The 26,688-nt window shown below is 39.6% G+C and overlaps 1 protein-coding gene across 3 annotated transcripts; it reads left to right on the top strand.

Annotated features, from left to right (window-relative positions):
• The first annotated feature begins 338 nt into the window (after positions 1-338).
• Positions 339-25,406, top strand: LOC120471631 (phosphatidylinositol-3,5-bisphosphate 3-phosphatase MTMR3). 3 transcript variants are annotated; one of them, XM_089130672.1, is made up of 20 exons: positions 339-497; positions 1,426-1,474; positions 3,395-3,445; positions 3,528-3,587; positions 5,024-5,140; positions 6,546-6,628; positions 7,332-7,498; positions 8,088-8,184; positions 8,274-8,387; positions 10,592-10,785; positions 11,270-11,404; positions 13,080-13,191; positions 14,073-14,268; positions 15,391-15,576; positions 15,872-16,042; positions 16,826-16,959; positions 18,392-19,130; positions 21,919-22,023; positions 22,436-22,521; positions 24,889-25,406. In XM_089130672.1, exons 3-20 carry the CDS (start codon positions 3,443-3,445, stop codon positions 25,073-25,075), a joined length of 2,886 nt encoding a protein of 961 aa, XP_088986798.1. In that variant the 5' UTR covers positions 339-497; positions 1,426-1,474; positions 3,395-3,442; the 3' UTR covers positions 25,076-25,406. The 3 variants fall into 3 exon arrangements, with proteins under 3 accessions (XP_088986798.1, XP_039517460.2, XP_088986799.1); XM_039661526.2 differs by having other exon boundaries at positions 1,426-1,482; positions 3,397-3,445; XM_089130673.1 differs by having other exon boundaries at positions 1,426-1,482; positions 3,397-3,445; positions 8,091-8,184; positions 24,889-25,405.
• The last annotated feature ends 1,282 nt before the right edge of the window (positions 25,407-26,688 follow it).

Below are 26,688 nucleotides of genomic sequence, written 5' to 3'. Positions count from 1 at the left end.
TAAATTAAAATCAGCACAAAAAAAATAAAAGTTTTCAGTGAGGAGTCCGAAACACGGAATAAAACTCATTTATGAATTTCTGTAATTTGCATTTAATAAATAATACATAAATGTATTATTTTTAAATAACTGAATAAATCTTTATTAATAATTATTTCAATTTAATCCTAACTCTGCTATATTATTGTATATTTATATTTTGCAATTATTTAAATACATTTACTAAATTAAGACATATGTATCATTTATTAGTAGTTGCTATTAATATTAACAAATACATTTAAATAAACAAATAAAATGTAAATTAACACGCATGACGTTGTGATTGCGTCACGACGATGTAGCGTCACGTGTCCTGCAGCTCAGCTGAGAGGAACGTCATGGCGGTGTAGAGCGGATTTCACTCAATGTTTACATTCTGTTTATCGTCTCGTTTCTGGTTTTTCTCCGGTTTAACCGCAACAATGCACGTCTTCTGCGACTAACTTGGAAAGCAGGTGAGTTTTGGCCGATTACAGGGGCTTTATTGACCGGTTTCGGTGCCGGGATGACGGTTCCGCCCTCCATAAAAACAACAACAAACATAAACGACAACAACTACAGCACACTCTCTCATCGACATTTATGTTTACCACTGAGTAACATGCACACAGGAGCTGTTTCAGTTGCACTGTCAGTTTAATGATTGTCAAACTAGCTAAACCTAGCCATCTATCTAGTCTGTATAGTTGGTAAACTACAGTTTTAGGCATCTCACTGCTGTCTAGATAGGTTTGATCTGTACTAGAATCAACAGCTGGCATGGATACTGCTGTAAAAAACACATAATAAATACGTGTAGCGATGTGCTTTTATCTGATCTACCTTTGCAAATTGATTATTTGATTTGGCATGTGACATTAGACACTCCTGCAATAGTGTCAGTCTCACTAAACCACTTCTGCAGGGTTGAAAAGAAGAACGATAACATATCTGTCATAATGGCTTACAGATATTATAACAGCAGAACAAGCCTTTCATTTTAACTTGCGCTGCCCTTCAAAAGCTCGTCATGCAAAACCGGTTTCCTTTAAATCCACCCTCCTATTTATTATTGGACTATGAATTTTGATCAGGTTATATAAGGTGACGTATGACTCCTGCAAGCCTGACACTCATTAATAAGCCGTATTATGTTCCATTTGAGAATAATGGATGATGTTTTTGAAGCTTCCCCATTACTGTGGCTGAGTTTAGATCGCGGTCTGTGCACTTTATTCTGCTTCCTTTTCCTTTGTTTTGGTTTCACAAACAGTATGTGAGAGAGTATGCTAAAGAAACGGGAGTTTGCGACACCATATATCATTGTGTAAATATGTTGCACTATATCAAAGTGCAATTTGCATTTTCCAATTTTGTATTAATATGTGTTATAATCTCTTGCAGCCTTTCTTTCTTTCTTTGAGCGTCTGACCCACACGCAGAGATCCAGATCCAGATCAGGTCTGTAGACCTTTACTGTGACGTCACGTGTCAGAAATGCATTGCGTGGAATGTGTGCATGTTAGTGCATGTGTCCTATAGAGGATGATTTGCAGAAGAGTTAAAGGATTAGTTCAGAATTTACTCTCCCGCACATCATCGAAGATGTTCACGTCTTTCTTCTTCAGTCGGAAAGAAATGAAGGTTTTTGAGGAACACACTCCAGGGTTTCTCCATATAATGGACTTCAATGGGGTCCAAACGGTTCGAGGTCCAAAAGACAGTTTCAGTGCAAACTGTTCAAAGGGCTTTAAACGACTCCAGACGATGAATAAGGGTCTTATCTAGCGAAACGAGCGCTCATTTAATAAATAAATAACAAAGTTTTATAAGCTCAAATGGTCGCCTTGCTCTGTTCTGTGACTCTCCTGTGCATCAAAATGAACAAATCTTTTTGAGTAATTTGGTTAATTCAATGAACAAAATGAATGAAGTGATTCAGAAAAAAGATTTGTTCATTTTGGTGAACCAGTTTGAACAGGAGAGTCACATTATTTGGAGAAAAATCCAGGAATGCTTTCATTAAAAACCTTAATTTGTTTTCGACTGAAGAAAGAAAGACATGGACATCTTGGATGACGAGCGGGAGAGTAAACTATCGTTTTAATCCTGAAGTCAACTTATTTTCTCCAATTCAAATTCAAACTTGTTTTTCTGATGCATGAATACACAATGAAACTAGAATGAACACGGTGTCCTGTGCTGACGCTCATGTGATCTCGGAAATGGAGAACTTATAAGATAAGAAATATTGCGGTTATTAAAGCCTCCTCAGGTGTGGTGAAGATTGCCGAGACCTTACATGACTCCATTTATCACCCGAGGCCAGTAAATAAATCATAAATCCCAGAGATAGATGAGTAATTGAGAATTATATTTTTTTGTTCAGTGATTTCACAATTTGCTCAATGATCCTGTTTTGCCTGACGTTCTGTCAAAATGTTAATTCCAAAACAAATATTGAGCTAATTTGATTGAACGAGTGACTAACTCACATTTGAACAAAACTCTTGAATTATAGTTCTTCTATAATAATATGAATTATTGCATGACAGAAATAATAGAACCGTACGGTTGACATTATTTTCATGACAATTAAATTGGCATTACTTTAATCTAAAAACATTTTGAGTACTATAATGCAAATGATAGTATAATTAAAATCATAAAGCTTTTATATATCACGGTAGTATTTGTTTTAATGTGTGTGTTTATGCGGATTTAAATAAAACCAAATTGACAGTACTGTTTGTTTTACAGTACGGGTGAATTTACCTCGGAAATGTGCCTTCATTTTATTTATGTACAATATAATTTCTTGTTGTTTTTTAAGGTTAATATTAACACAAGTGTGTCTACAGGGTAAATCCATGCGATCTATAGGTTCAGTCTCATCTAATGCTGTATTGATCCATCAGCATGATCCAGCATCGCCTCAATGATTATGAAATGTTTAATATGGAGCAAAAGTTCATTTATTTCAGTAATTCAACTTAAAAGCTGAAACTGATATATTATATAGACTCATTACATGCAAAGTGAGATATTTCAAGCCTTTATTTGTTATAATGTTGATGATTATGGATTACAGATATGAAAACCCCAAATTCAAAATTAGAATATTGTGAAAATTTTTCATATCTGTAATCCATAATCATCACAATTATGACAAATAAAGGCTTGAAATATCTCACTTTGCATGTAATGAGTCTATATAATATATTAGTTTCAGCTTTTAAGTTGAATTACTGAAATAAATGAACTTTTGCTCCATATTCTCATCGTTCCAGTTTCACCCGTCTTATTGATGGCTGAAATGAGACATATTTGAGTAACATGCAGATGATCTTTATAACTAACTGCCCCGTCTCTCAGGTGGTCTGTGGCCTGCGGATCCGCTTTACCCAGCAGCCCCGGGGCCATGGTGAGACCTCTAACCCTCATTAAATCTGTCAGATCACTGATGTCTGATGGCTCTGTTCACATTGGATGCTTGTGTTGTGAAGGGTGAAGAGCGGCAGCTGAGTCCGGAGGCCCGTCAGAGCCCCGAGCCGGAGGACACACAGGTATCAGCACTTCCTCCTTTAGCTTTAATTATTCATTTGAGTTATTCTCTGAGACGATCATGTGCACAAAACGAGGACGGAATCGCAGAATCCATTACGGCTGTGCAACAAATAATCGCATCCTAAATAAAAGTTTGTGTTTACATGTGTGTGTGTTTGCTTTGAACTCGCCAGAGATCGCCCAAAAAAAGGATATTTATAATTTGTTCATCACTGACCATTTAAAAACATACTTTACTTTATCATCAGCTTTACTTCCTGCTCACTATATTTTACTTCCTGTTCAACTACTTTACTTCCTGCTCATTACTTTACTGCCTGCTCACTATTTCATTAGTCATCATAGTCTCAAATGAAAAATACTGTGTATAAATATTTTGTATATATAAATACACACACATGCATGTATATATTTAAGAAAAATGTGTTATTTATACATGAAATATTAATATATAAATTATATATAAATATATATATACATGCAATATTTCTCAAAAGTATACATGCATGTGTGTATATATATATATATATATATATACATAAAAATAATTATACACAGTACACACACACACATATATTATGTAAACAAACTTATTTTGGATTTTGCACACAGTTTATGAATATTAATGTGCAAAAAGGCTGCTATTAAAATATTTACGTTCAGTTTGACATTATAACAGAAATATATAACTGGTGTACAGAATGTACGTCTAATAATATATTAATAATACACAATTTTTTTTTTAAATATCACAATATCCAAATTCGTTTTAATTTAAACATTAAAGCTCTATTGTGCAGAAGCACTTTGTTTGGCAAAAAAAAAAAAAATTACATTTCATATGATTACATTTTTAAAGACTCATTAATCTTGTTGTTAATAAGTTTTATGCATTCATTTGATAACCACCTTTTTTAATAGTAATTTACAAGCATATACATATGCACAATCATGCATGTACAATCATATATATATACTGTATATACACACTAAATAAAAATTTGGGATCAGTAAGATTTTTAATGTTTTTAAAAATGTCTTTTTAATGTCTTTTCTGCTCACAAAAACTGCATTTATTTAATTATTAATAGAAAAGAAACAGCAATATTATGAAATATATTATTACAATTTAAAATAACATTTTTTATGTGAATATATAGTAAAGTGTAATTTATTCCTGTGATCAAAGCTAAATTTATCAGCATCATTACTTCAGTCTTCAGTGTCACATGATCCTTCAGAATCACTCTAATATTATGATTTGCTATGATTTATGATTATTATTATCGTTGAAAACATTTTGTTTTCAGGATTCTTTGATGAATAGAAAGTTTAAAAGAACAGCATTTATCTGAAATAGAAAGCTTTCGTAATATATATATATATATATACACACTGTATATTAGGGCCCTAGTGATGGTGTGTGTAATGGCAGGTTGTGTTCCCGCTGCTGCACGGCGAGTGTGTGAAACATGTCGGGGGGGCAGAGGAGTCTATCATTGCCTTAACCAGCTACCGCCTTCACATCAAGCTCCAGGAGAACGGCATCAGTGTAAGTGTTTCTCTCACACACAACGACACCTGAACATCTGTGCCGGGATCTCGGACGATAGATACGTGCCTGAGCGACAATATCTCCATCAAAGGATTTCAAAAACAAGCAATTTGTCTCTCTGTGGCAGATGCTACATCAATCACAGCTCACAGCCAATCAGAAGAGTGTGTGGGCGGAGTCTATCTCAGCGCTGATTTATTTAATTAAATTAAAGGTGCAGTAAGCGCCCTCCCTTCAAACGCACAAACACGTAATGCTGGAGCAAATCAAAAATAATGCTTAGTGAAAAATAAATGAAGATGACGAATAAACGAACGACAACATACAGTACAGCACACCAGATTATGTACGAGCAAGAGCTGGTTGTTAGTCGCCAGCAGCTCCAGACAAACAATGACACTCAAAACTGTCCTGTTACTACAGCTAACATTATAAAAAGCATTTTGATTCTGTGAAAACCAATGTTACTCACATATGAGCAGAAACAACGCGTCTGTTTTCAGGCCGTCCTGCTCAGGTCTCTCCCGCACTGGAAGGCTTTACTAACATTAATGCGGGTCCTAAAGCTCTTAACCCTCATATTCCTCTTTTGTAATGTCTCTCAGCCATCTCTCTTTCTACAGTCTCTCTTCAAATATTCCTCACTCTCTCTTCTCCCCTATCACGAGTGGACACGCCCCCTACTGCTGATTTTCTCACTCTCTCCTCCCCATCATGAGTGGACACGCCCCCTACTGCTGATTTGCTCACTCTCTCCTCCCCTATCATGAGTGGACACGCCCCCTACTGCTGATTTGCTCACTCTTTCCTCCCCTATCATGAGTGGACACGCCCCCTACTGCTGATTTGCTCACTCTCTCCTCCCCTATCATGAGTGGACACGCCCCCTACTGCTGATTTGCTCACTCTTTCCTCCCCTATCATGAGTGGACACGCCCCCTACTGCTGATTTGCTCACTCTCTCCTCCCCTATCATGAGTGGACACGCCCCCTACTGCTGATTTGCTCACTCTTTCCTCCCCTATCATGAGTGGACACGCCCCCTACTGCTGATTTGCTCACTCTCTCCTCCCCTATCATGAGTGGACACGCCCCCTACTGCTGATCTGAGACCAGAAACTGTCTGTTTACTGATATTCTTCTAAATATCAGAAAATCTGCTGAATACATTTGAAAACGGTAAAACCCAACCGTTCAACTCTGGGGGAGTGGTAAAATGAGCCTATTTCCAAAAAAAGTGGAGTATCCCTTTAACAAACATTTAAGTATTATTCAATATACATACTCAGTGACTGATACAATGTGTCATGGAGTACACTCGTTTAGATCGCACTCATGCGTTACACTCAAGGCCAAAAGCCACAATTGTGATGTTTTGGTTGTCGTTCTGTAAACACACCAGGTCCCACTGCAGCTGATTGAAAGTGTGGAGTGTCGGGATCTGACGCAGCTGCACCTCACCTGCAAAGACTGCAAGGTCATCAGGTACGCTTGTGTCGCAGCGCTGCTCTGACCAACAAATGCCCTCGCTGTGTCTCATACCGTGAGGTAGACGGTAACGCTTTTCTTTGGAATAATGTGCACTGAAGAATCGAGCAAAATAATGTGTGTTCGGAAAGTAAAAGCACGTCCCAAAACTAGACTGAGACGCCCAGGCATTTAGTGGACTAAACCTTGACTGAATAAAAACAAGGCATGGTTAATTGTGCTTAATTTGTGACAACTTAGAAGTGCATTGTGTAATATTTAAGTTTAATCATTTAATCAGGAGGATCTGTTGACAAAAAATGCAATATTATAGCCATAACTATGTGTTCAGTGGTATATAATGAAGCGTTATGTGTTTATGAGCTTAGAATGAGCATTTCTCTACACACATTGCGGGTCCGCTTACATCCACATGGCCCTGATGGACAAATGTGTTTCGTCACTGTGTTGTTCTTCATAATAAAAAGCTGCTAAAGCAAGCGAATAAAACACTGACACAATGCTGAACAAGCCACAGTAATATTTATAGTAATAATAAGTAAACCTAATTTCCTAATTTATCTTTGTAAAGAAACCTCATTGTTTAACTGCTACTCTCAGACGACGACATCACTTCCAATTGAGTGCAATTCTCAAACTCACCACTAGATGCTGCTAAAAAGGACACGCTGCACCTTTAAATGTAGCCTGTTGTGTTCAGGTGTGCGTTCCAGTCGACGGAGCAGTGTCAGGATTGGCTGAGGAGGATTAGCGCAGTCGTGCGGCCGCCGGCCCGGTTACAGGAGCTCTTCGCCTTCGCCTTGCTCTCGTGCAGCGCCAGTGTGTCTGCTGAGGACAGAGAGGTGCATGATGGGATCTGCCGTGCAGGTACACACACATTAATACAGGTTCTTACTGACTAACCGCAGACTAATTGACATAAGTTTAAGCTAAAGCGCTAAAACTACTATGGAATGCTAAAGCTGCCGAAATAATAAATAAATAAACGCATAAATAAATATAAAAAGAAATGTAAAAAACAACAACAAAAGTAAGTAAAAACACAAAGAAATGTTAAATAAATAAATTAATAAATGTCCCCACCCCCCTCATTACCATATGGAGAAATAAATGTAGAAATAAATAAATTTGGAAAAAATACAATACATAAGGTAATAAAAGTATAAATGCAGTTTTTATTTATTTATATTTATTTATTATTTTGGCAATTTTTGCTGTCCATAAATTACAAACTGGATATAATTAGATACCAAAACTAAAACTGAGAGCAATCAATCAACTACTAACTTGCGTTACTAATTGAAAAAGTAACTCAGATATTTAGTTGTAAATTTTAAGTTTAGTTACTAGTTACTTGAAAAAGTAATCTGATTACGTTACTTGAAATGAGTTACACACACAACACTGGAAATGTAAAACCCGAGTTGTTAATCACAGATGTGTGTGTGTGTGTTTGCAGGAGGACGTCAGCGAAGGTTTAAGCGTGAGCTGGAGAGGATGGGCTTCGACACACACAGTGCCTGGAGAATCTCCAACATCAACACACACTATAGGTGAAACACACTCCTGAAACACACCAACCGCTCGCGCGCACAAGCTGCTTCATCACTAGATGTGTGTGTGTGTGTGTGTGTTCTCTCAGGGTTTGTGCCAGTTACCCAGAGCAGATCATCGTTCCCGCTGCGGTGTCGGACCAGGAGCTGGAGAGCGTGGCGGCGTTTAGATCCTGGAAGAGGATCCCGGCAGTCGTTTACAGGTGTTTCTGAGCTCGACTGTTCTGGGATCAGTACAGGTTAAGCTGTGTTGACAGAAGGGTTGGGGATCGTTTCAATTTTAACGATTTCGATTCTGCTTATCGATTCCAATAAGGTCAAATAAAAACTTAGATTACATTACATTTTCATTCACACTGTGATACCAGCTCACAGTGATTGGTGTCGGGTGCCCGCTATGAAAACAGTAACTTTCTCAAATGTTTACAGATTAAGCGGGAACTGTAAATCAAATGTAAAATAACACTGCACTTTATAAATAAAATATACATTACAAATATAGTTACAAAAGTTATTCAGTGAATTTTCTGTATTGTGATTAGTGTTATTATAGAGACGGCAGGAACATTAGCGCCGCCACTTTAAGAGTCGCGCTTCAATCGTTTAAATAGATATTGAAATGCTCACGAAGGAATCGATAAGAAGAATCGAAACTTTATTTTTATAACAAGTATTCGATTCCAGAATTGGAATCGATTGTCAATTCCCAACCCTAGTTGACTATGAAAATAAATAACTGCATCACTCATTTCATGACCTTATGAAGTCATTGAATACATTCATGTAATGCTAGAAAAGGAAGTTGCATTACCATCCAGTCACACTGAGTTAGCAGAAGTTTAGATGATGTAGAATTAAAGGGGTCATGAAATTTTCCTTGATAATTTTGGCACTTTGTACTATAAAAATGTCCTTTAAGTTTCAGGACTTAGTTAGTTTCCTCGTTTTATTGAAACCAAGCTCAGAAAACGACTCATTTTGGATTTTGTCGCATGAATACGTCATAGTGCGAAGAAAGCCCGCCTCCCCAGAAGACGGTCGACGCCCACTTCTACATCATCACCTCGTTAGCCCCGCCCACTGATTCACGCGTCATGTTGCAATGAATACAAAAGCGGCGCAAACTGTTGTGTCCTGTTAATAACTGTTAGTGAAGACAGAGGGCGCTAGTGAGTAGACAGGGTGAGTTGGGGGAAGTAAAAAAAAAAGAAGGAGAAGAATAAAGTTGTATACAGTGGATTACATTTTCCCCTTTTCTTAAAGGAATTAGTCACTTAAACAGGGTACCCGCAACCGCTGTAAAATAACCCTTACATTAAGGATTGCACCCGAAACCTAAATTTAAATTTAACAGAAATTAAGGTTATTCTGCTATTAGCAATTATAACTCAGACCTCAAAGCAGTATGACATTTTCACATATCACAGAACAGTATGTGTAAAACAATCTGATATAAATATACTTCAATTTGCACAGTTCACACTTCAGTATTCATCTCTCAAAGTCTTTTAACCACCTAGGTGGGTTACGGACTCTGAGTGTGCGTCTAGGGCCTGGTTCTTGCCCAACATGCACATTCTCTGTCACGGTGAGACCATCCAGTGTAGTCTCATTGTTCTCACTGGTGCAAGCTAGAGCCTCCTTTGGGAAACGTGCCAGTTTTGAGGCATTCCATTTCCGACCGTCGCTGAGAAGATAAGTACCTGGTCCAACCTTCTTTACGATCGTCAGAGGTTCGGTGTATTTAGAAGACCCCTTGTAAACGTGTTCCGGTCTCCTGACTCGCACAACATCATTCACTTTGAAGGTGGGCACTTTTGCTCCTCGCTTTTTGTCTGTATACTCCTTACTGTTTTGTTGATTTTGTTTTACAGTTTCTTTGACTTGCTTGTGTGATGTAATTTTGTGTGAGACAGGAAAGATATTCAGTTTAGTGCGCATCTTCCTATTTCTCAGCAACTCAAATGGAGTCGCTCCTGTAGTAGCGTGCGGTGTAGCTCGGTAAATCTGTAAGAATTCTGTCACTGTTTGTTTCCACGGCTTGTGTGCTCTTTCTGCCGTACAGGATTATTACAGCAACTAAACCAGGATTACAACTTTATTGAAGCGTGGATGAACTTTATTTTGAAAAAAGTTCCCGTTAAAGCGCTTCATTTTAATAAAAGACATCATCTGTTTTCTCATCAGTAAAGCTGAACGACAGCGTGACAAACATATTCATTCATAATTCTGTTCAAATCACTGTAAATGATCATTTGTCAACTATAACTGTAAAGTACTTTAAAATGATGTGTATTGTGCTATACAAATAAATGTGAATTGAACTAAAGTTGTTTTTCGCTGTGTAATCTGATTGGACGAGCCACAATGTGTTTAAGTACTCACCTTTATCTAACCTTTGACCCAGACACCAGAGTTCGGGCGCTGTGATTGGTCGATGTGGGCAGCCAGAGGTCAGCTGGTGGGGTTGGAGAAATGCCGACGATGAGCGTTTGGTTCAAGCCATCGCTAAAGCCTGTGTCACGGATCCGGCCTTGAGCGCGGCTCATGCTAACGGCTCATGCGTTCGCCATCACGCCAAGGCTTCGCACGGTGACTCCGGTGAGTGAGCGACCGAGAACTTGAATTTAATAAGTCCTGGAAAACCCTGGAAATCAGCCATATTTATGAAAAGGTAGAATTAGTGTATTGATAAAACAATATTTTCTCACAAAAATATAGTCTGATATAGATAGAGGCATTTCTCATGTCTCTGAGAGTGATATTGCTCATTAATATCCAAGTATATGATATGATAGGGCCATCATATATTCATGGAAATAAATGAGTTTGAATAAGGAAAACGATATCTTTGTCATATTATCCTTTCAATGATTAAAGTTTCCAGTCATTACATGTGCTGCACTTTACTGTTTTATTAGTGTATTTTATTCATCTGTTTAGCTTTTTTAGAATTTAAAAGATAATAAAGATATTGTTTGTTATAAGTGAGAGATGATCTCAGTCCGTCAGAACCAAGAAAGTAGTGCTTGAAAATGATTTGTTTTCAACGCAGCTGCTCATTTACTTCCTGTTTTCACATCAGGTTCTCACACGGCCAATGGGAGCGTAGAGGCGGAGCCCAATGCCGCGCCCCCTCAGAAGCTGTTAATAATGGACGCCCGGTCGTACGCGGCGGCGGTAGCCAATCGGGCGAAGGGAGGCGGGTGTGAGTGTCCAGGTAAAGCAGAACACATGTTCTCCCTGATAGCGCTGTGAAAATCAATACTTGTTATAAAATTCAAATTTCGATTCGATTGCGAGCATTTCAATAGTGCGAGACGACTCTGTTTTCAGTGCTGAGGGTGTGTGTAACATTAAATTGGGCCTGTGCCGATCTTAAAGGTGCAGTGTGTAGATTTCAGCGGCATCTAGTGGTTCGGTTGCGAGTTGCACTAATGGCTCCGCCCACTGCTCACCCCTCCCTTTCGAAGAAGCTACGCTGGCTCTTTTATCAGCTGTGGCGAACGTAAGCACATTTATCCCCACATAACACAGCGAAGGAGAAGAACTAAGTTACATGAAACAGTCCAACTACATATTTTACACTGACAAGGGAAAAGTCACTACTCGCGGACGGTGTCTATGGCGCTTCTCTTTCAAGGTAGTGGCGAACCGCGCTCTGTGTTCGCGTTCGGCTACGGTAGAAACGTGACGGCACAATATGTCGACATTCATAGAAGGGGATTCCCGCGGTTATGGAGATATAAATGTCTCATTCTAAGGTAATAGATACATAACGGTTCATTGAGTAAGGTCTTTATACACCACTTAACACATAGTTATGGATGTCATATTGCATTTCTGTCAATAAATTATTATACATTGCACCTTTAAAGTGACAGCGCTAATAATCCTGCCGTCTCTATAATAACTCGAATTAGAGCCAGATATTATCGGCCGATATTAGGCATTTTACAAACTATCGGTATCGGCAGTTATAATGGCCGATAAATAAATATTTCAAAAATAAAATAAAAACGGACGAAACACGTTTCAACCTTGTCATGTTGGAGTTGTATAATTTTGTCCACCAGAGGGCACTCTACACCATCCCTGGCAACGCTCTCGTTTATAACACGCAACACATTCTAGCTAACCACAAAGCTAGCTAATGCCACTATCATCAGTGGAATTTAATGAGCTTTGTTAATTAATTAATGAGCTTTGGCTCTGTTGCGACAATAAAAGAAACAAGTTTCTTTTTAAAATGCATGATCATATTATTTTTAATTAAAACTCATACATAACTACAAATAACTAATGTTGGGGAAATATGTTAAGGTTTTGTTGTGCACTCCTGAAAAAAATAAAATAAAAAATATCGGATTTTAAAACCAACAAATATTTGTATGGGTATCGGCCTTCAGAATCCTTTATCGCTCGGGCTCTAACTCTAATCATACTACAAGACTACAAATTCTACAAAAGACTACAAAACACTACAAATTCACTTGATCTTCACTGAATAACTATATTTGTAATGTATGTGCAGTGGTATTTTACATCTGATTACAGTTTCTGCACCTGAAATCTTAAAACACTGTTTATTTCACTCGTATCTTTGTTCAGTTGTGTTTATTTGAGTGATTGCTGATTATTTATGTGTTGAGTGTTTATTGTCTTTAATAATGCTGGAAAGTTATATTAGTTCAGCTAGTTGTTTTTAAACCACAGGCCAACGCTTCTTGTGTAAGTGTTCTTCAGCTGTTGATTTGTGTTCATGATATTCAGATACTATTACATGTTTTGCATTAATGATATCTTAACCTTATTGGAATCGAAAAGCAGAATCGTTAAAATTCAACCCTATTTCCTGATCTCTCGCTCATACATCTTCCCCTGTGTGTGTGTAGAGTATTATCCCAGCTGTGAGGTGATGTTCATGGGCATGGCCAACATCCACTCCATCCGGAGGAGCTTCCAGTGTTTGCGGACTCTCTGCGCTCAAGTCCCGGATCCGGTGAAGTGAGTGTTCACGATGAGCACCTTTGGAGACAGAGACAGTGTTGCTTTTATTTAGTAATGCACCGATTTCAAAAGTCTGGTCAAACTAGAAACCTAATGCTATGGTTAAAAAATAAACCTTTGATATAGATCTCATGCATGGCTGTGACGGCTGGGGCAGGACACCTCAGATAAATATACATATACATATTAGAGCCTGACCGATAAAGGATTTTGAAGGCTGATACCGATACAAATATTTTTGGGTTTTAAAATCCGATATATCGGCCGATATTTTATTTATTTATTTAAACTGGAGATGATTAGTCACAAATTTTGTCATGCTTATTTGAGTTCAGAGAACTGATGGGGATGATCTTTTAATTGTTATTCAAGCAATGACCAACTCAACGAGTGTTGCCAACAGGAACGGTGTAGAGCGCCCTCTGGTGGACAAACTATACAACTCCAACACTCATGACATGGTTCAAGCGTTTCGTCCGTTTTTATTATATTTTTGAAATATTCATTTATCGGCCATTATAACTGCCGATACCGATAGTTTGGAAAATGCCTAATATCGGTCTACCGATATATCGGTCTGGCTCTAATACATATATAAATGAAGAGTTCAGATGCAAAAGCCTCTAAATGCCATTTGAAATTTTCTTCTTTAATGATGATTTTTATCAAACTTGTATATTTAAGTTCAGTAATTTCACTTAAATAACAATTAATAGGTAATTATCATTGCCATTTAAGTGAAATCACTGAACTTAAATATACAAGTTTGATAAAAATGATCATTCTAGAAGAAAATTTCAAATGGCATTTAGAGGCTTTTGCATCTGAACTCTTCAAATAAATAAGCATATCTGTATGTGTGTTGTGCGTGTGCTTAGCTGGCTGTCGGCGCTGGAGGGCACGAAATGGCTCCAGCATCTGTCTCTGCTGCTGAAAGCGTGTCTCCTGGTGGTGAGCGCTGTGGACCGGGACCACAGGCCGGTTCTGGTGCACTGCTCCGACGGCTGGGACCGGACGCCTCAGATCGTGGCTCTGTCCAAACTCCTGCTCGACCCCTTCTACAGGACCATCGAGGTCTCGTGCACTCGGCACTTTATCTATTTTAGAAGAACTTTGCAAAACATGCTTTTCTTGCGTAGTATCTTTGTCTTGTTTCCAGTCCAAATATGTACAAATACTTAAATCAAGATGCATTTAGTCAAATAGTGAAATGCCATTAGATATTATGTCTTGTTTTCTGGGGAAATAAATCAAAATTGAGTTTTTGCTTAAAACAAGAAAAATTATCCGACAATAAGCCTGAGGTAAAAAATAATGTTAATTCCAACAGAAACAACCATTTTGCTCGTTTTAAGCAAAAACTCACTTAATTTTGATTTATTTCCCCAGAAAACAAGACATAATATCTTATGGCATTTCACTATTTCACTAAATGCATCTTGAATTAGGTATTTTTACATATTTGGACTGGAAACAAGCATTGTACAGGTTTAGTGCACATTCATGCGTAACCAGCCGTTATATATATCAGCTCTCTCAGCTTTTATGGACACAATAAAGTGAGAAATATTTTTTTTAGGGTTTCATTTTTCAAAATAGTGAGTTTGACTGGTTAATATCGCTGTAAATCTCAATACTTATGTAATCATAGGGTTGTAGCCTATTTAGAGATGCACCGATCTAACATTTTGGCCGATACTGATAATTATTTTTATTTGGATAACCGATATATCGGCCGATAAATCTAAATCCAAGGTTTCATATAACGTTTCCAGAGTCTGATTACAAAAAAGTCTCTCCATTAAAATCCCCGTCTCAAACACACAGTTCTGATGTTGTCATGATAATGTTATGTAGCCGATACGACAGGCTTGCGCTGCACATGTTGCAATGAACTGTGTTTTCCTTCAATCATATTTCAAGCAATTCATAATCATCATGTTGAACAGTGCGCATCTGAAGGAATAATACATTATTGATCAGCTCTATTATATCAGACACATTGTATTATCAGGCCGATAACGATAATATAAAAATGAACCGATACCGATATGGTGGCCGATATATATCGTGCATCCCTAGTGCACCAAGTAAAATACATTTAATCATTTGCTAAATGCACTTACACTTATATAGAGAGTTTGAACCGCATTAAGAATGGATGTTGAGGAGGCGAGTGTGTTTTGGTGTGCGCAGGGTTTCCAGGTGCTGGTCGAGAGCGAGTGGTTGAATTTCGGGCATAAGTTTGCCGAGCGCTGTGGTCACGCCGAGAACGCGTCCGATGTGAACGAGCGCTGTCCTGTGTTCCTGCAGTGGCTCGACTGCGTTCATCAGCTCCAGAGACAGTTCCCATGCTCCTTTGAGTTCAACGAGGCCTTTCTGGTACTCACTCTCATTGCTTTATTACACACTGCAAAAAATGCTTTTCTTACTCAGTTTTGTGTCAGTCCAAATATTTAAAAATTCTGGACTAAAACAAGACAAAAATTCATCTTGATTTAAGAATTTTTAAATATTTGGACTGACACAAAATTGTCTTGTTTTAGTCCAAATACCTAAAAATTCTTAAATCAAGATTAATTTTTAGATATTTGGACTGGAAACAAGACAAAAATGCTAAGTAAGAATATGATTTTGTTCAGCGTGCATCACATGAGGGCTGTGTTTGTGCCTTTAGGTGAAGTTGGCGCAGCACACGTACTCGTGTCTGTTCGGGACGTTCCTGTGCAACAGTGTGAAGGAGCGAGAGGATCAGTGTGTTCAGGAGAAGACGTGCTCGGTGTGGACTCTCCTGAGGCCGGAGAACTCTTCGTTCCTCAACATCCTCTACTCACCGCACTCAGAGACCGTACGTCTGCTGGACTCTCAGATACGCCTCATCACAGTTCACTGCACACTTTAGCTATTTTAATTCAAATAAAAGTATATATATATAAATGAAATAAATAAAATATAAAACAAATGAAATAAAATATAAAATAATAAAGTAAATTACATAGAGTATAAAAAAATAATAATAATAAAATAAATACAAAATACAAAAAAAGAGATCAAGATAAGTCGATTAATGAGAAATGAACATTTCTCTTTTTCATTTGGTTTAAATATATTTATAAATATTTGTCAAAATACAGATATTGACAAATACAAGAAGTTTTGTAAAATGGTAAACCTTGCAATTCAAACTTTTTTGGTTCAAATTTCTAAAACTGAAATAAAAATGAATACATTTTATATAGAATATTTATATTTAAAATTAAAAACACTAAAATAAAAACAAATTCAAAAACATTATTAAACTATAAAATAGCAGTGATATTAAAATATCAAGCTTATTTCAACACTGATAATAATAATCATTAATGTTTCTTGAGCATCAGATCCTCATATTAGAGTGATTTCTGAAGGATCATGTGACACTGAAGACTGGAGTAATGATGATAAATTCAGCTTTGATCACAGGAATAAATTACACTTTACTGTATATTCACATAGAAAACAGATGATTTACTTTATTTATTTATTTATTTTTACTTTATTATTATTATTATTATTATTATTATAATATTTCACTGTTTTTACTTTATTTTTAATCAAATAAACGCAGCCTCACTGGGAATCTCTCCGTCAGGTTCTGTACCCAGTGTGTCACGTGAGGAACCTGATGCTGTGGAGCGCCGTCTACCTGCCTAACTCCGCCCCCTCCACGCCTTCTGACGAGTCATGTGTGCCTAACTCCGCCCCCTCAGCCTCACCTGTGAGCAGGTAAAGGACACGTGACTTATGCGTTTCCTTGTCTGAACACAGTTTCAGTAGAGATGCACGATATATCGGCTACCATATCGGTATATTTTAAATGTTAGCGTTGTCGGCTTGATAAGAAAATGTGTCTGATATATTAGAGCTTATATATAATGTATTATTCCTTCAGCTGAGACGCTTCAGATGCTCACTGTTCAACATGATGATTATGAATTGCTTGAAATATGATTGGACTCACTTCAAAAAAGGAAAATACAGTTCAGTGCAACATGTGTCATATCGGCTACATTATCATGAGAACATCATAACTGTGTTTGAGACATTGATGTTAGTGATGAGACTTTTGTTTTTGTAATCAGGCTCTCAAAAATTTGGATTTTGGATTTCGATTTATTGTCCAATATATCAGTTTTCGGCTTTCAAATATAAATAATTATCGATTATCGGCTTTCAAATATAAAGAATTATCGGTTATCAGCTTTCCAGTATAAATAATTATCGGTTGTCTGCCTTTAAGTTTAAAGAATTATCGGTTATCAGCCTTTAAGTATAAAGAATTATCAGTTATCAGCCTTTAAGTATAAAGAATTATCGGTTATTGGCTTTCAAATATAAAGAATTATCGGTTATCAGCCTTTAAGTATAAAGAATTATCAGTTATTGGCTTTCAAATATAAAGAATTATCGGTTATCGGCTTTCTAGTATAAAGAATTATCGGTTATCAGCTTTCCAGTATAAATAATTATCGGTTGTCTGCCTTTAAGTTTAAAGAATTATCGGTTATCAGCCTTTAAGTATAAAGAATTATCAGTTATCAGCCTTTAAGTATAAAGAATTATCGGTTATTGGCTTTCAAATATAAAGAATTATCGGTTATCAGCCTTTAAGTATAAAGAATTATCAGTTATTGGCTTTCAAATATAAAGAATTATCGGTTATTGGCTTTCAAATATAAAGAATTATCGGTTATCGGCTTTCTAGTATAAAGAATTATCGGTTATCAGCCTTTAAGTATAAAGAATTATCAGTTATCAGCTTTTAAGTATAAAGAATTATCAGTTATTGGCTTTCAAATATAAAGAATTATCGGTTATCGGCTTTCCAGTATAAAGAATTATCGGTTATCAGCCTTTAGGTATAAAGAATTATCGGTTATCGGCTTTCCAGTATTAAGAATTATCGGTTATCAGCCTTTAAGTATAAAGAATTATCGGTTATCAGCCTTTAAGTATAAAGAATTATCGGTTATCGGCTTTCCAGTATAAAGAATTATCGGTTATCAGCCTTTAAGTGTAAGGAATTATCAGTATCGGGCAAAATTGATATCGGTGGATCCCTAATTTTCATTCTTTAACCACTTTTCACTCATTTCTCCACTTAAGTGTTCCTGTAGCTCAAACTGTAGAGCATTAAGCTGGTGTGTTTTCTCTTCAGGTTACCAAAGACTCGGTCGTACGACGATCTGCACACATCGTGTGAGGGTTCGACCCCGCCCCGCCGCAGCAGCGACCCCAGCAGGACTGAGAAGTGGCAGGACCGCCTGAGCGCGATGAGGAGCGCGACCAAAGAACCGGACAAGAGTCTCCCCGATCCGAGACTCGGCTTACACACCAGCGACTCTGACGGATTAAAGGGGGTGGAGCTTTCTGTGACTGACAGCCAACTGGAACAAGAAGTGAGAGAGGAGGATAACCGGAAGCTGGAAGTGGTAAATCACACGCCTGCCTTCGATATTCCAGATCATTTGGAGAGTGAGGACCAAACGTTTGGATCACCAGAAGATATTAAAGATCACGCTGTGGAACGTTCCACTGAAGAACACCCTCGTAAATCCCAGCATCCTCTTCCCTCTCACGAAAACAGCGAGTTGCTATCAAACGGGTTAGATCTAAATAAACACACCCCCTTTACAATTACCCATGATCCTTCAGAATCTAGCAGCCAATCTTCCATGGATAGTTCTTCCAGTCCGAACCACACCATCAACGGCGTCTGCTTACCTTCCCAGCATCCCGTTCATCCGTTTTCGGCCAATCAGGACGGGTTGAGTGTTCACAGCGACGCCGTACAGGTGCGTCTGCGAGAGATGGAGGCGGGGCATCAGCTGCAGGTGGAGACGCTAAAGAAACAGGTGCATGAGCTCTGGAGCCGTCTGCACGTCAACGGGAAGCTGGTGAGGAACACACACACACACACACACACACACTACTCTATGCAATTCCTGTTATATTGAAACGCTTTAGTGATGGTAAATCTACGGTGGCCTAGGCAAAATTTCAAAAGGAAATGAAACGAAAAATTATCAAAATCAAGCCACAACATGATGAAATCAAGCAACAACACAACAAAATCAAGCAACAACACACTGAAATCAAGCTACAACACAATGAAATCAAGCAACAACGCAATGAAATCAAGCCACAACGCAATGAAATCAAGCAACAACGCAATGAAATCAAGCAACAACACAATGAAATCAAGCAACAACACAATGAAATCAAGCCACAACACAGAAATCAAGCAACAACACAATGAAATCAAGCAACAACACAGAAATCAAGCAACAACACAATGAAATCAAGCAACAACACAATGAAATCAAGCAACAACACAATGAAATCAAGCAACAACACAATGAAATCAAGCAACAACACAATGAAATCAAGCAACAACACAATGAAATCAAGCTACAACACAATGAAATCAAGCAACAACGCAATGAAATCAAGCAACAACGCAATGAAATCAAGCAACAACACAATGAAATCAAGCAACAACACAATGAAATCAAGCAACAACACAATGAAATCAAGCTACAACGCAATGAAATCAAGCCACAACGCAATGAAATCAAGCAACAACACAATGAAATCAAGCAACAACACAATGAAATCAAGCAACACAATGAAATCAAGCCACAACACAGAAATCAAGCAACAACACACTGAAATCAAGCTACAACACAATGAAATCAAGCAACAACGCAATGAAATCAAGCCACAACACAGAAATCAAGCCACAACACAATGAAATCAAGCCACAACACAGAAATCAAGCCACAACACAATGAAATCAAGCCACAACACAATGAAATCAAGCAACAACACAATGAAATCAAGCAACAACACAATGAAATCAAGCAACACAATGAAATCAAGCCACAACACAGAAATCAAGCAACAACACACTGAAATCAAGCTACAACACAATGAAATCAAGCAACAACGCAATGAAATCAAGCCACAACACAGAAATCAAGCCACAACACAATGAAATCAAGCCACAACACAGAAATCAAGCCACAACACAATGAAATCAAGCCACAACACAATGAAATCAAGCAACAACACAATGAAATCAAGCAACAACACAATGAAATCAAGCAACAACACAATGAAATCAAGCCACAACACAGAAATCAAGCAACAACACAATGAAATCAAGCCACAACACAGAAATCAAGCAACAACACAATGAAATCAAGCAACAACACAATGAAATCAAGCAACAACACAATGAAATCAAGCCACAACACAATGAAATCAAGCAACAACACAATGAAATCAAGCAACAACGCAATGAAATCAATCCACAACACAGAAATCAAGCCACAACACAATGAAATCAAGCCACAACGCAATGAAATCAAGCCACAACACAACAAAATCAAGCAACAACGCAATGAAATCAAGCCACAAGACAACAAAATCAAGCCACAACGCAATGAAATCAAGCCACAACACAACAAAATCAAGCAACAACGCAATGGAAGCAAGCAACAACACAATGAAATCAAGCCACAAGACAACAAAATCAAGCAACAACACAATGAAATCAAGCCACAAGACAACAAAATCAAGCAACAACGCAATGAAATCAAGCCACAAGACAACAAAATCAAGCAACAAGTTAACGCAATGAAATCAAGCCACAAGACAACAAAATCAAGCAACACAATACAATGAAATCAAGCTACAACACAATGAAATCAAGCAACAACACAATGAAATCAAGCCACAAGACAACAAAATCAAGCAACAACGCAATGAAATCAAGCCACAAGACAACAAAATCAAGCAACACAATACAATGAAATCAAGCTACAACACAATGAAATCAAGCAACAACACAATGAAATCAAGCCACAAGACAACAAAATCAAGCAACAACGCAATGAAATCAAGCCACAACGCAATGAAATCAAGCCACAAGACAACAAAATCAAGCCACAACGCAATGAAATCAAGCCACAACACAACAAAATCAAGCAACAACACAATGAAATCAAGCCACAAGACAACAAAATCAAGCAACAACACAATGAAATCAAGCCACAAGACAACAAAATCAAGCAACAACGCAATGAAATCAAGCCACAAGACAACAAAATCAAGCAACAAGTTAACGCAATGAAATCAAGCCACAAGACAACAAAATCAAGCAACACAATACAATGAAATCAAGCTACAACACAATGAAATCAAGCAACAACACAATGAAATCAAGCCACAAGACAACAAAATCAAGCAACAACGCAATGAAATCAAGCCACAACGCAATGAAATCAAGCCACAAGACAACAAAATCAAGCAACAACACAATGAAATCAAGCCACAACACAGCGAAATCAAGCAACAAAACAACGAAATCAAGCCACAACACACTGAAATCAAGCAACAACACAATGAAATCAAGCAACAACACAATGAAATTAGGCCACAATACAATGATATCAAGCCACAACACAACAAAAACACTGTAGCTATCCTTATCGTCGGTCATTAAAGTTATAATAGTTATCATTATAGTTTACATTGTGGTTATCACAGTTAACATTAGTTATAATCGTCCGGTAGTCATGATTATAGCGATTAAAGTTATGGTTATTGCCCGTGGTGTAATCAGGCCGTTAATCTCATTAACATTAAGCAGCTGTAACACTTCTTCTCCTCTGACCACAGACGTCTCGTCCGGACGCGGAGAATAACCTGGAGGTGCAGCGCTGCGGCGCCACGGATCTCCTGTCCGAGGCCAGCTGGGAACAGATCGGACAACGGGAAGCAGAGGTGAGCCCATCAGGAAGAGAACAGTCTCGTTTCCTCTCCAAATCTCTCAACATTCTTAAAGGGATACGCCACTTTTTTTGGAAATAGGCTCGTTTTACCACTCCCCCAGAGTTACACAGTTGAGTTTTACCGTTTTCGAATCCATTCAGCCGGTTTTTTGATATTTAGAAGAATATCAGTAAAAACACAGTTTCTGGTCCCATTGACTTCCATAGTATATTTTTTCCTACTATTAGTAGGCACCCTCCACTCTACTGTACATGCGTAGATTTGCATTTCCAAAAGTATAGCCATAGTAAAATAACACATTTCTTAAAAAGTAACTAAGTAAATCAATTAGTTTAATGCAATATTGTAATGCATTTCTAAGTAACTGGTGTGTTGTGTGTTGACTGGTTCTGTGTGTGTCCAGGTGACGCAGTGGTACTCGGATCACCCGGCGTCCCGTTGCTATGGTTGCGAGAGGACGTTCTGGCTGGCGAGGAAGCATCACTGCAGGTGAGACCCGGATACACTCAGGAATTACAGGAACATTCCCCCTACATCAATGCGCAGCGGAAAAACACACACACACACACACTGCAAAACATGCTTTTCTTACTCACCGTGTTTGTCTCGTTTCCAGCAAATATCTAAAAATGTTTAAATCAAGAAGCATTTACTAGATTAGTTAAATGCCGTATTATATTAAGTCTTGTTTTTTTACAGGAAAAAAAAATCCCAAAACAAGCTAAAACATCTGCTAACGGTGTAAGACAAATAATCTGCTTTCCGTTTAAGTTTATATTATTTTTCTCACCTCATTGGCAGATCATTTTGCTTGCTTTACGCAGTCTCTTAATTTGGATTTTTCCCCCGAGAAAAGAAGACATAATATTGTTTGCAGTGTTGTAGTACTCGAGACTCAGACTCGTCTCGGACTCGGTCTTGAGACCATATTTTAATGGTCTTGGTCTTATCATGGACTCGTGTCCATTTGGACTCGGAATTGACTCGTACTCGAACATTTTTTTTTTTAGGACTCGGACTTATTCCCGAGTCCACTCGAGTTCAATTAAAAATCTTTTTCATGATTATTAATGTATGTTAATAAAATATTTCTTTAAATTGATTGACACGCCCAGTGATTGGTGATTTTCTAGTGCACAACTGCGAAAATTGTAATAAAATTACTTTTAACACCACCTACTATGTGGCCTTTTTACCCTAAACTGATCATATTTTTTAAACTCTAAGTAAATTCAGTAAAAAAAAAGGATTTCTCTAAGTAAATAAAAGTAAATTAGGTAATCAACCCTCACTGGTCTCGGTCTCGACTCGGACTCGACCGTCTCTGGTCTCGGACTCGACTCTCTATGGACTCGGTCTCGACTCGGACTCGACTCTCTCTGGTCTTGGTGTCGACTCGGACTCGAGTGAGGTGGTCTCGACTACAACACTGATTGTTTGTGTGTGTGTGTAATAAGCAGAGTGTACATGTGTTGTGGACCCGCCTATAGGCACACATTTCTAACGCTCTCTTTAAATAAACAAATGAAATACTGCGCCATTGACTGTAGCCCAGGTCTCAGTTGGTCAATGGATCGATCTATTTCAGTTCCTCAAAATAGCAACAGTCCATCAATGCTCCTCGTTCTCAGGCCAGCAGCCCATGAGGAACAGAAGGCGCAAATGCATTTGCTATTTAAACAAAGTGGCACACAACAGCTAGCAAAACACACTTGCGTCGCGCTCGGTGTATGATGGGGACCATAACGTTTTCAGCGGTGTGTTGAGTTTGAGTGTCGCCTGACCCGTGTCTCTCTCTCTCTCTCTCTCGTTCTGCTGCAGAGAGCCGGTTGATGAGGCCTGGTGAGACTTTTCTTCTCTTTCTTTGTCTATCCCTTCTCACACACACATGCGTCACTCATTTACAACGTCTGAAAACAACCATGCTTGATCTCACACTAGAGCTTTACCTGCAACTATACTCACCAGTGACCAAAAGTCACGTCCATTTTGTAATAATTTGCCAGTATGAAAATTACTACACTACCAGTCAAAAGTGTTGGATAGGTAAGATTTTTAATGTTTTTTTGTTTTTTTTAAAGTCTCTTCTGCTCACCAAGGCTGCATTTATTTTTTTGTATTTTTAATCAAATAAACGCAGCCTCGGTGAGCATTAAAAATCTTACCGATCCAACACTTTTGACTGGTAGTGTGTGTGAAGCTTAAAGGGTTAGTTCACCCAAAAATGAAAATTAAGTCATTAATTACTCACCCCCATGCTGTACCAACCCCGTAAGACCTTCGTTTGTCTTCGGAACACAAATGAAGATATTTTTGATTAAATTTGAGAGCTGTATAACTACCACATTGGCTCCTAAGGGACTGCCTCTTGACGGCCCAGAAAGTCAATTTGCGATCTGCTTAAACCGCTTACACCACTTCAGATCGCAATTCTCGCGCATGCGTCGTGGAAATCTATAAGGAAGTCTCGTTCTGGCCTACAAGGAAGAAAATAAATAGTCGAATAAACTCGTTATTTTTGTTTGTTTTTTCGCACAAAAAGTATTCGCGTCGCTTGATAAACATATAGTTGAGCCACGGTAGTCACTTGGGATATTTAAACATTTTCTTCATTGACTTTTTGGGCCGTCAAGAGGCAGTCCCTTAGGAGCCAATGTGGTAGTTATACAGCTCTCAAATTTAATCAAAAATATCTTCATTTGTGTTCCGAAGACGAACGAAGGTCTTACGGGGTTGGTACAGCATGGGGGTGAGTAAATAATGACTTAATTTTCATTTTTGGGTGAACTAACCCTTTAAGTACTTTATGAACATTGGAAGTGTTAATTCCTCTCTCTCTCTCTCTCTTCACTGCAGGAACTGTGGGAATGTGTTCTGCACGAGCTGCTGTGACCAGAAGGTGGCGCTAGCAAGTCAACAGCGCCGGGAGCCGAACCACATGTGTCAAGCGTGTTACGGGCACCTCCGGCCCTCATCCGTTCCTCCTGCGCTCCCTCCGGCAGACCTGGAGCTGGAGAATCCCATCACTGCCAGCTCCAACTGAGCCGGATCCCAGCCGCATCTCAGCCGGATCACACGGAGAATCCCATCACTGCCAGCTCCAACTGAGCCGGATCCCAGCCGCATCTCAGCCGGATCGCAAGGAGAATCCCATCACTGCCAGCTCCAACTGAGCCGGATCCCAGCCGCATCTCAGCCGGATCACACGGAGAATCCCATCACTGCCAGCTCCAACTGAGCCGGATCCCAGCCGCATCTCAGCCGGATCACAAGGAGAATCCCATCACTGCCAGCTCCAACTGAGCCGGATCCCAGCCGCATCTCAGCCGGATCACACGGAGAATCCCATCACTGCCAGCTCCAACTGAGCCGGATCCCAGCCGCATCTCAGCCGGATCGCAAGGAGAATCCCATCACTGCCAGCTCCAACTGAGCCGGATCCCAGCCGCATCTCAGCCGGATCACACGGAGAATCCCATCACTGCCAGCTCCACCTGAGCCGGATCCCAGCCGCATCTCAGCCGGATCACAAGGAGAATCCCATCACTGCCAGCTCCAACTGAGCCGGATCGCAAGGAGAATCCCATCACTGCCAGCTCCAACTGAGCCGGATCCCAGCCGCATCTCAGCCGGATCGCAAGGAGAATCCCATCACTGCCAGCTCCAACTGAGCCGGATCCCAGCCGCATCTCAGCCGGATCACACGGAGAATCCCATCACTGCCAGCTCCACCTGAGCCGGATCCCAGCCGCATCTCAGCCGGATCACAAGGAGAATCCCATCACTGCCAGCTCCAACTGAGCCGGATCGCAAGGAGAATCCCATCACTGCCAGCTCCAACTGAGCCGGATCCCAGCCGCATCTCAGCCGGATCACAAGGAGAATCCCATCACTGCCAGCTCCACCTGAGCCGGATCCCAGCCGCATCTCAGCCGGATCACAAGGAGAATCCCATCACTGCCAGCTCCAACTGAGCCGGATCGCAAGGAGAATCCCATCACTGCCAGCTCCAACTGAGCCGGATCCCAGCCGCATCTCAGCCGGATCACACGGAGAATCCCATCACTGCCAGCTCCAACTGAGCCGGATCCCAGCCGCATCTCAGCCGGATCACAAGGAGAATCCCATCACTGCCAGCTCCAACTGAGCCGGATCCCAGCCGCATCTCAGCCGGATCACAAGGAGAATCCCATCACTGCCAGCTCCAACTGAGCCGGATCCCAGCCGCATCTCAGCCGGATCACACGGAGAATCCCATCACTGCCAGCTCCAACTGAGCCGGATCCCAGCCGCATCTCAGCCGGATCACAAGGAGAATCCCATCACTGCCAGCTCCAACTGAGCCGGATCCCAGCCGCATCTCAGCCGGATCACACGGAGAATCCCATCACTGCCAGCTCCACCTGAGCCGGATCCCAGCCGCATCTCAGCCGGATCACAAGGAGAATCCCATCACTGCCAGCTCCAACTGAGCCGGATCGCAAGGAGAATCCCATCACTGCCAGCTCCAACTGAGCCGGATCCCAGCCGCATCTCAGCCGGATCACAAGGAGAATCCCATCACTGCCAGCTCCACCTGAGCCGGATCCCAGCCGCATCTCAGCCGGATCACAAGGAGAATCCCATCACTGCCAGCTCCAACTGAGCCGGATCGCA

This window comes from Pimephales promelas, chromosome 4, assembly GCF_988280905.1.
Source record: "Pimephales promelas chromosome 4, fPimPro1.hap1.1, whole genome shotgun sequence".
NCBI classification, from domain to species: Eukaryota; Metazoa; Chordata; class Actinopteri; order Cypriniformes; family Leuciscidae; genus Pimephales; species Pimephales promelas.
Note: the sequence above shows the minus strand (reverse complement) of the source record. Positions and strands in the feature narration are given on the sequence as shown.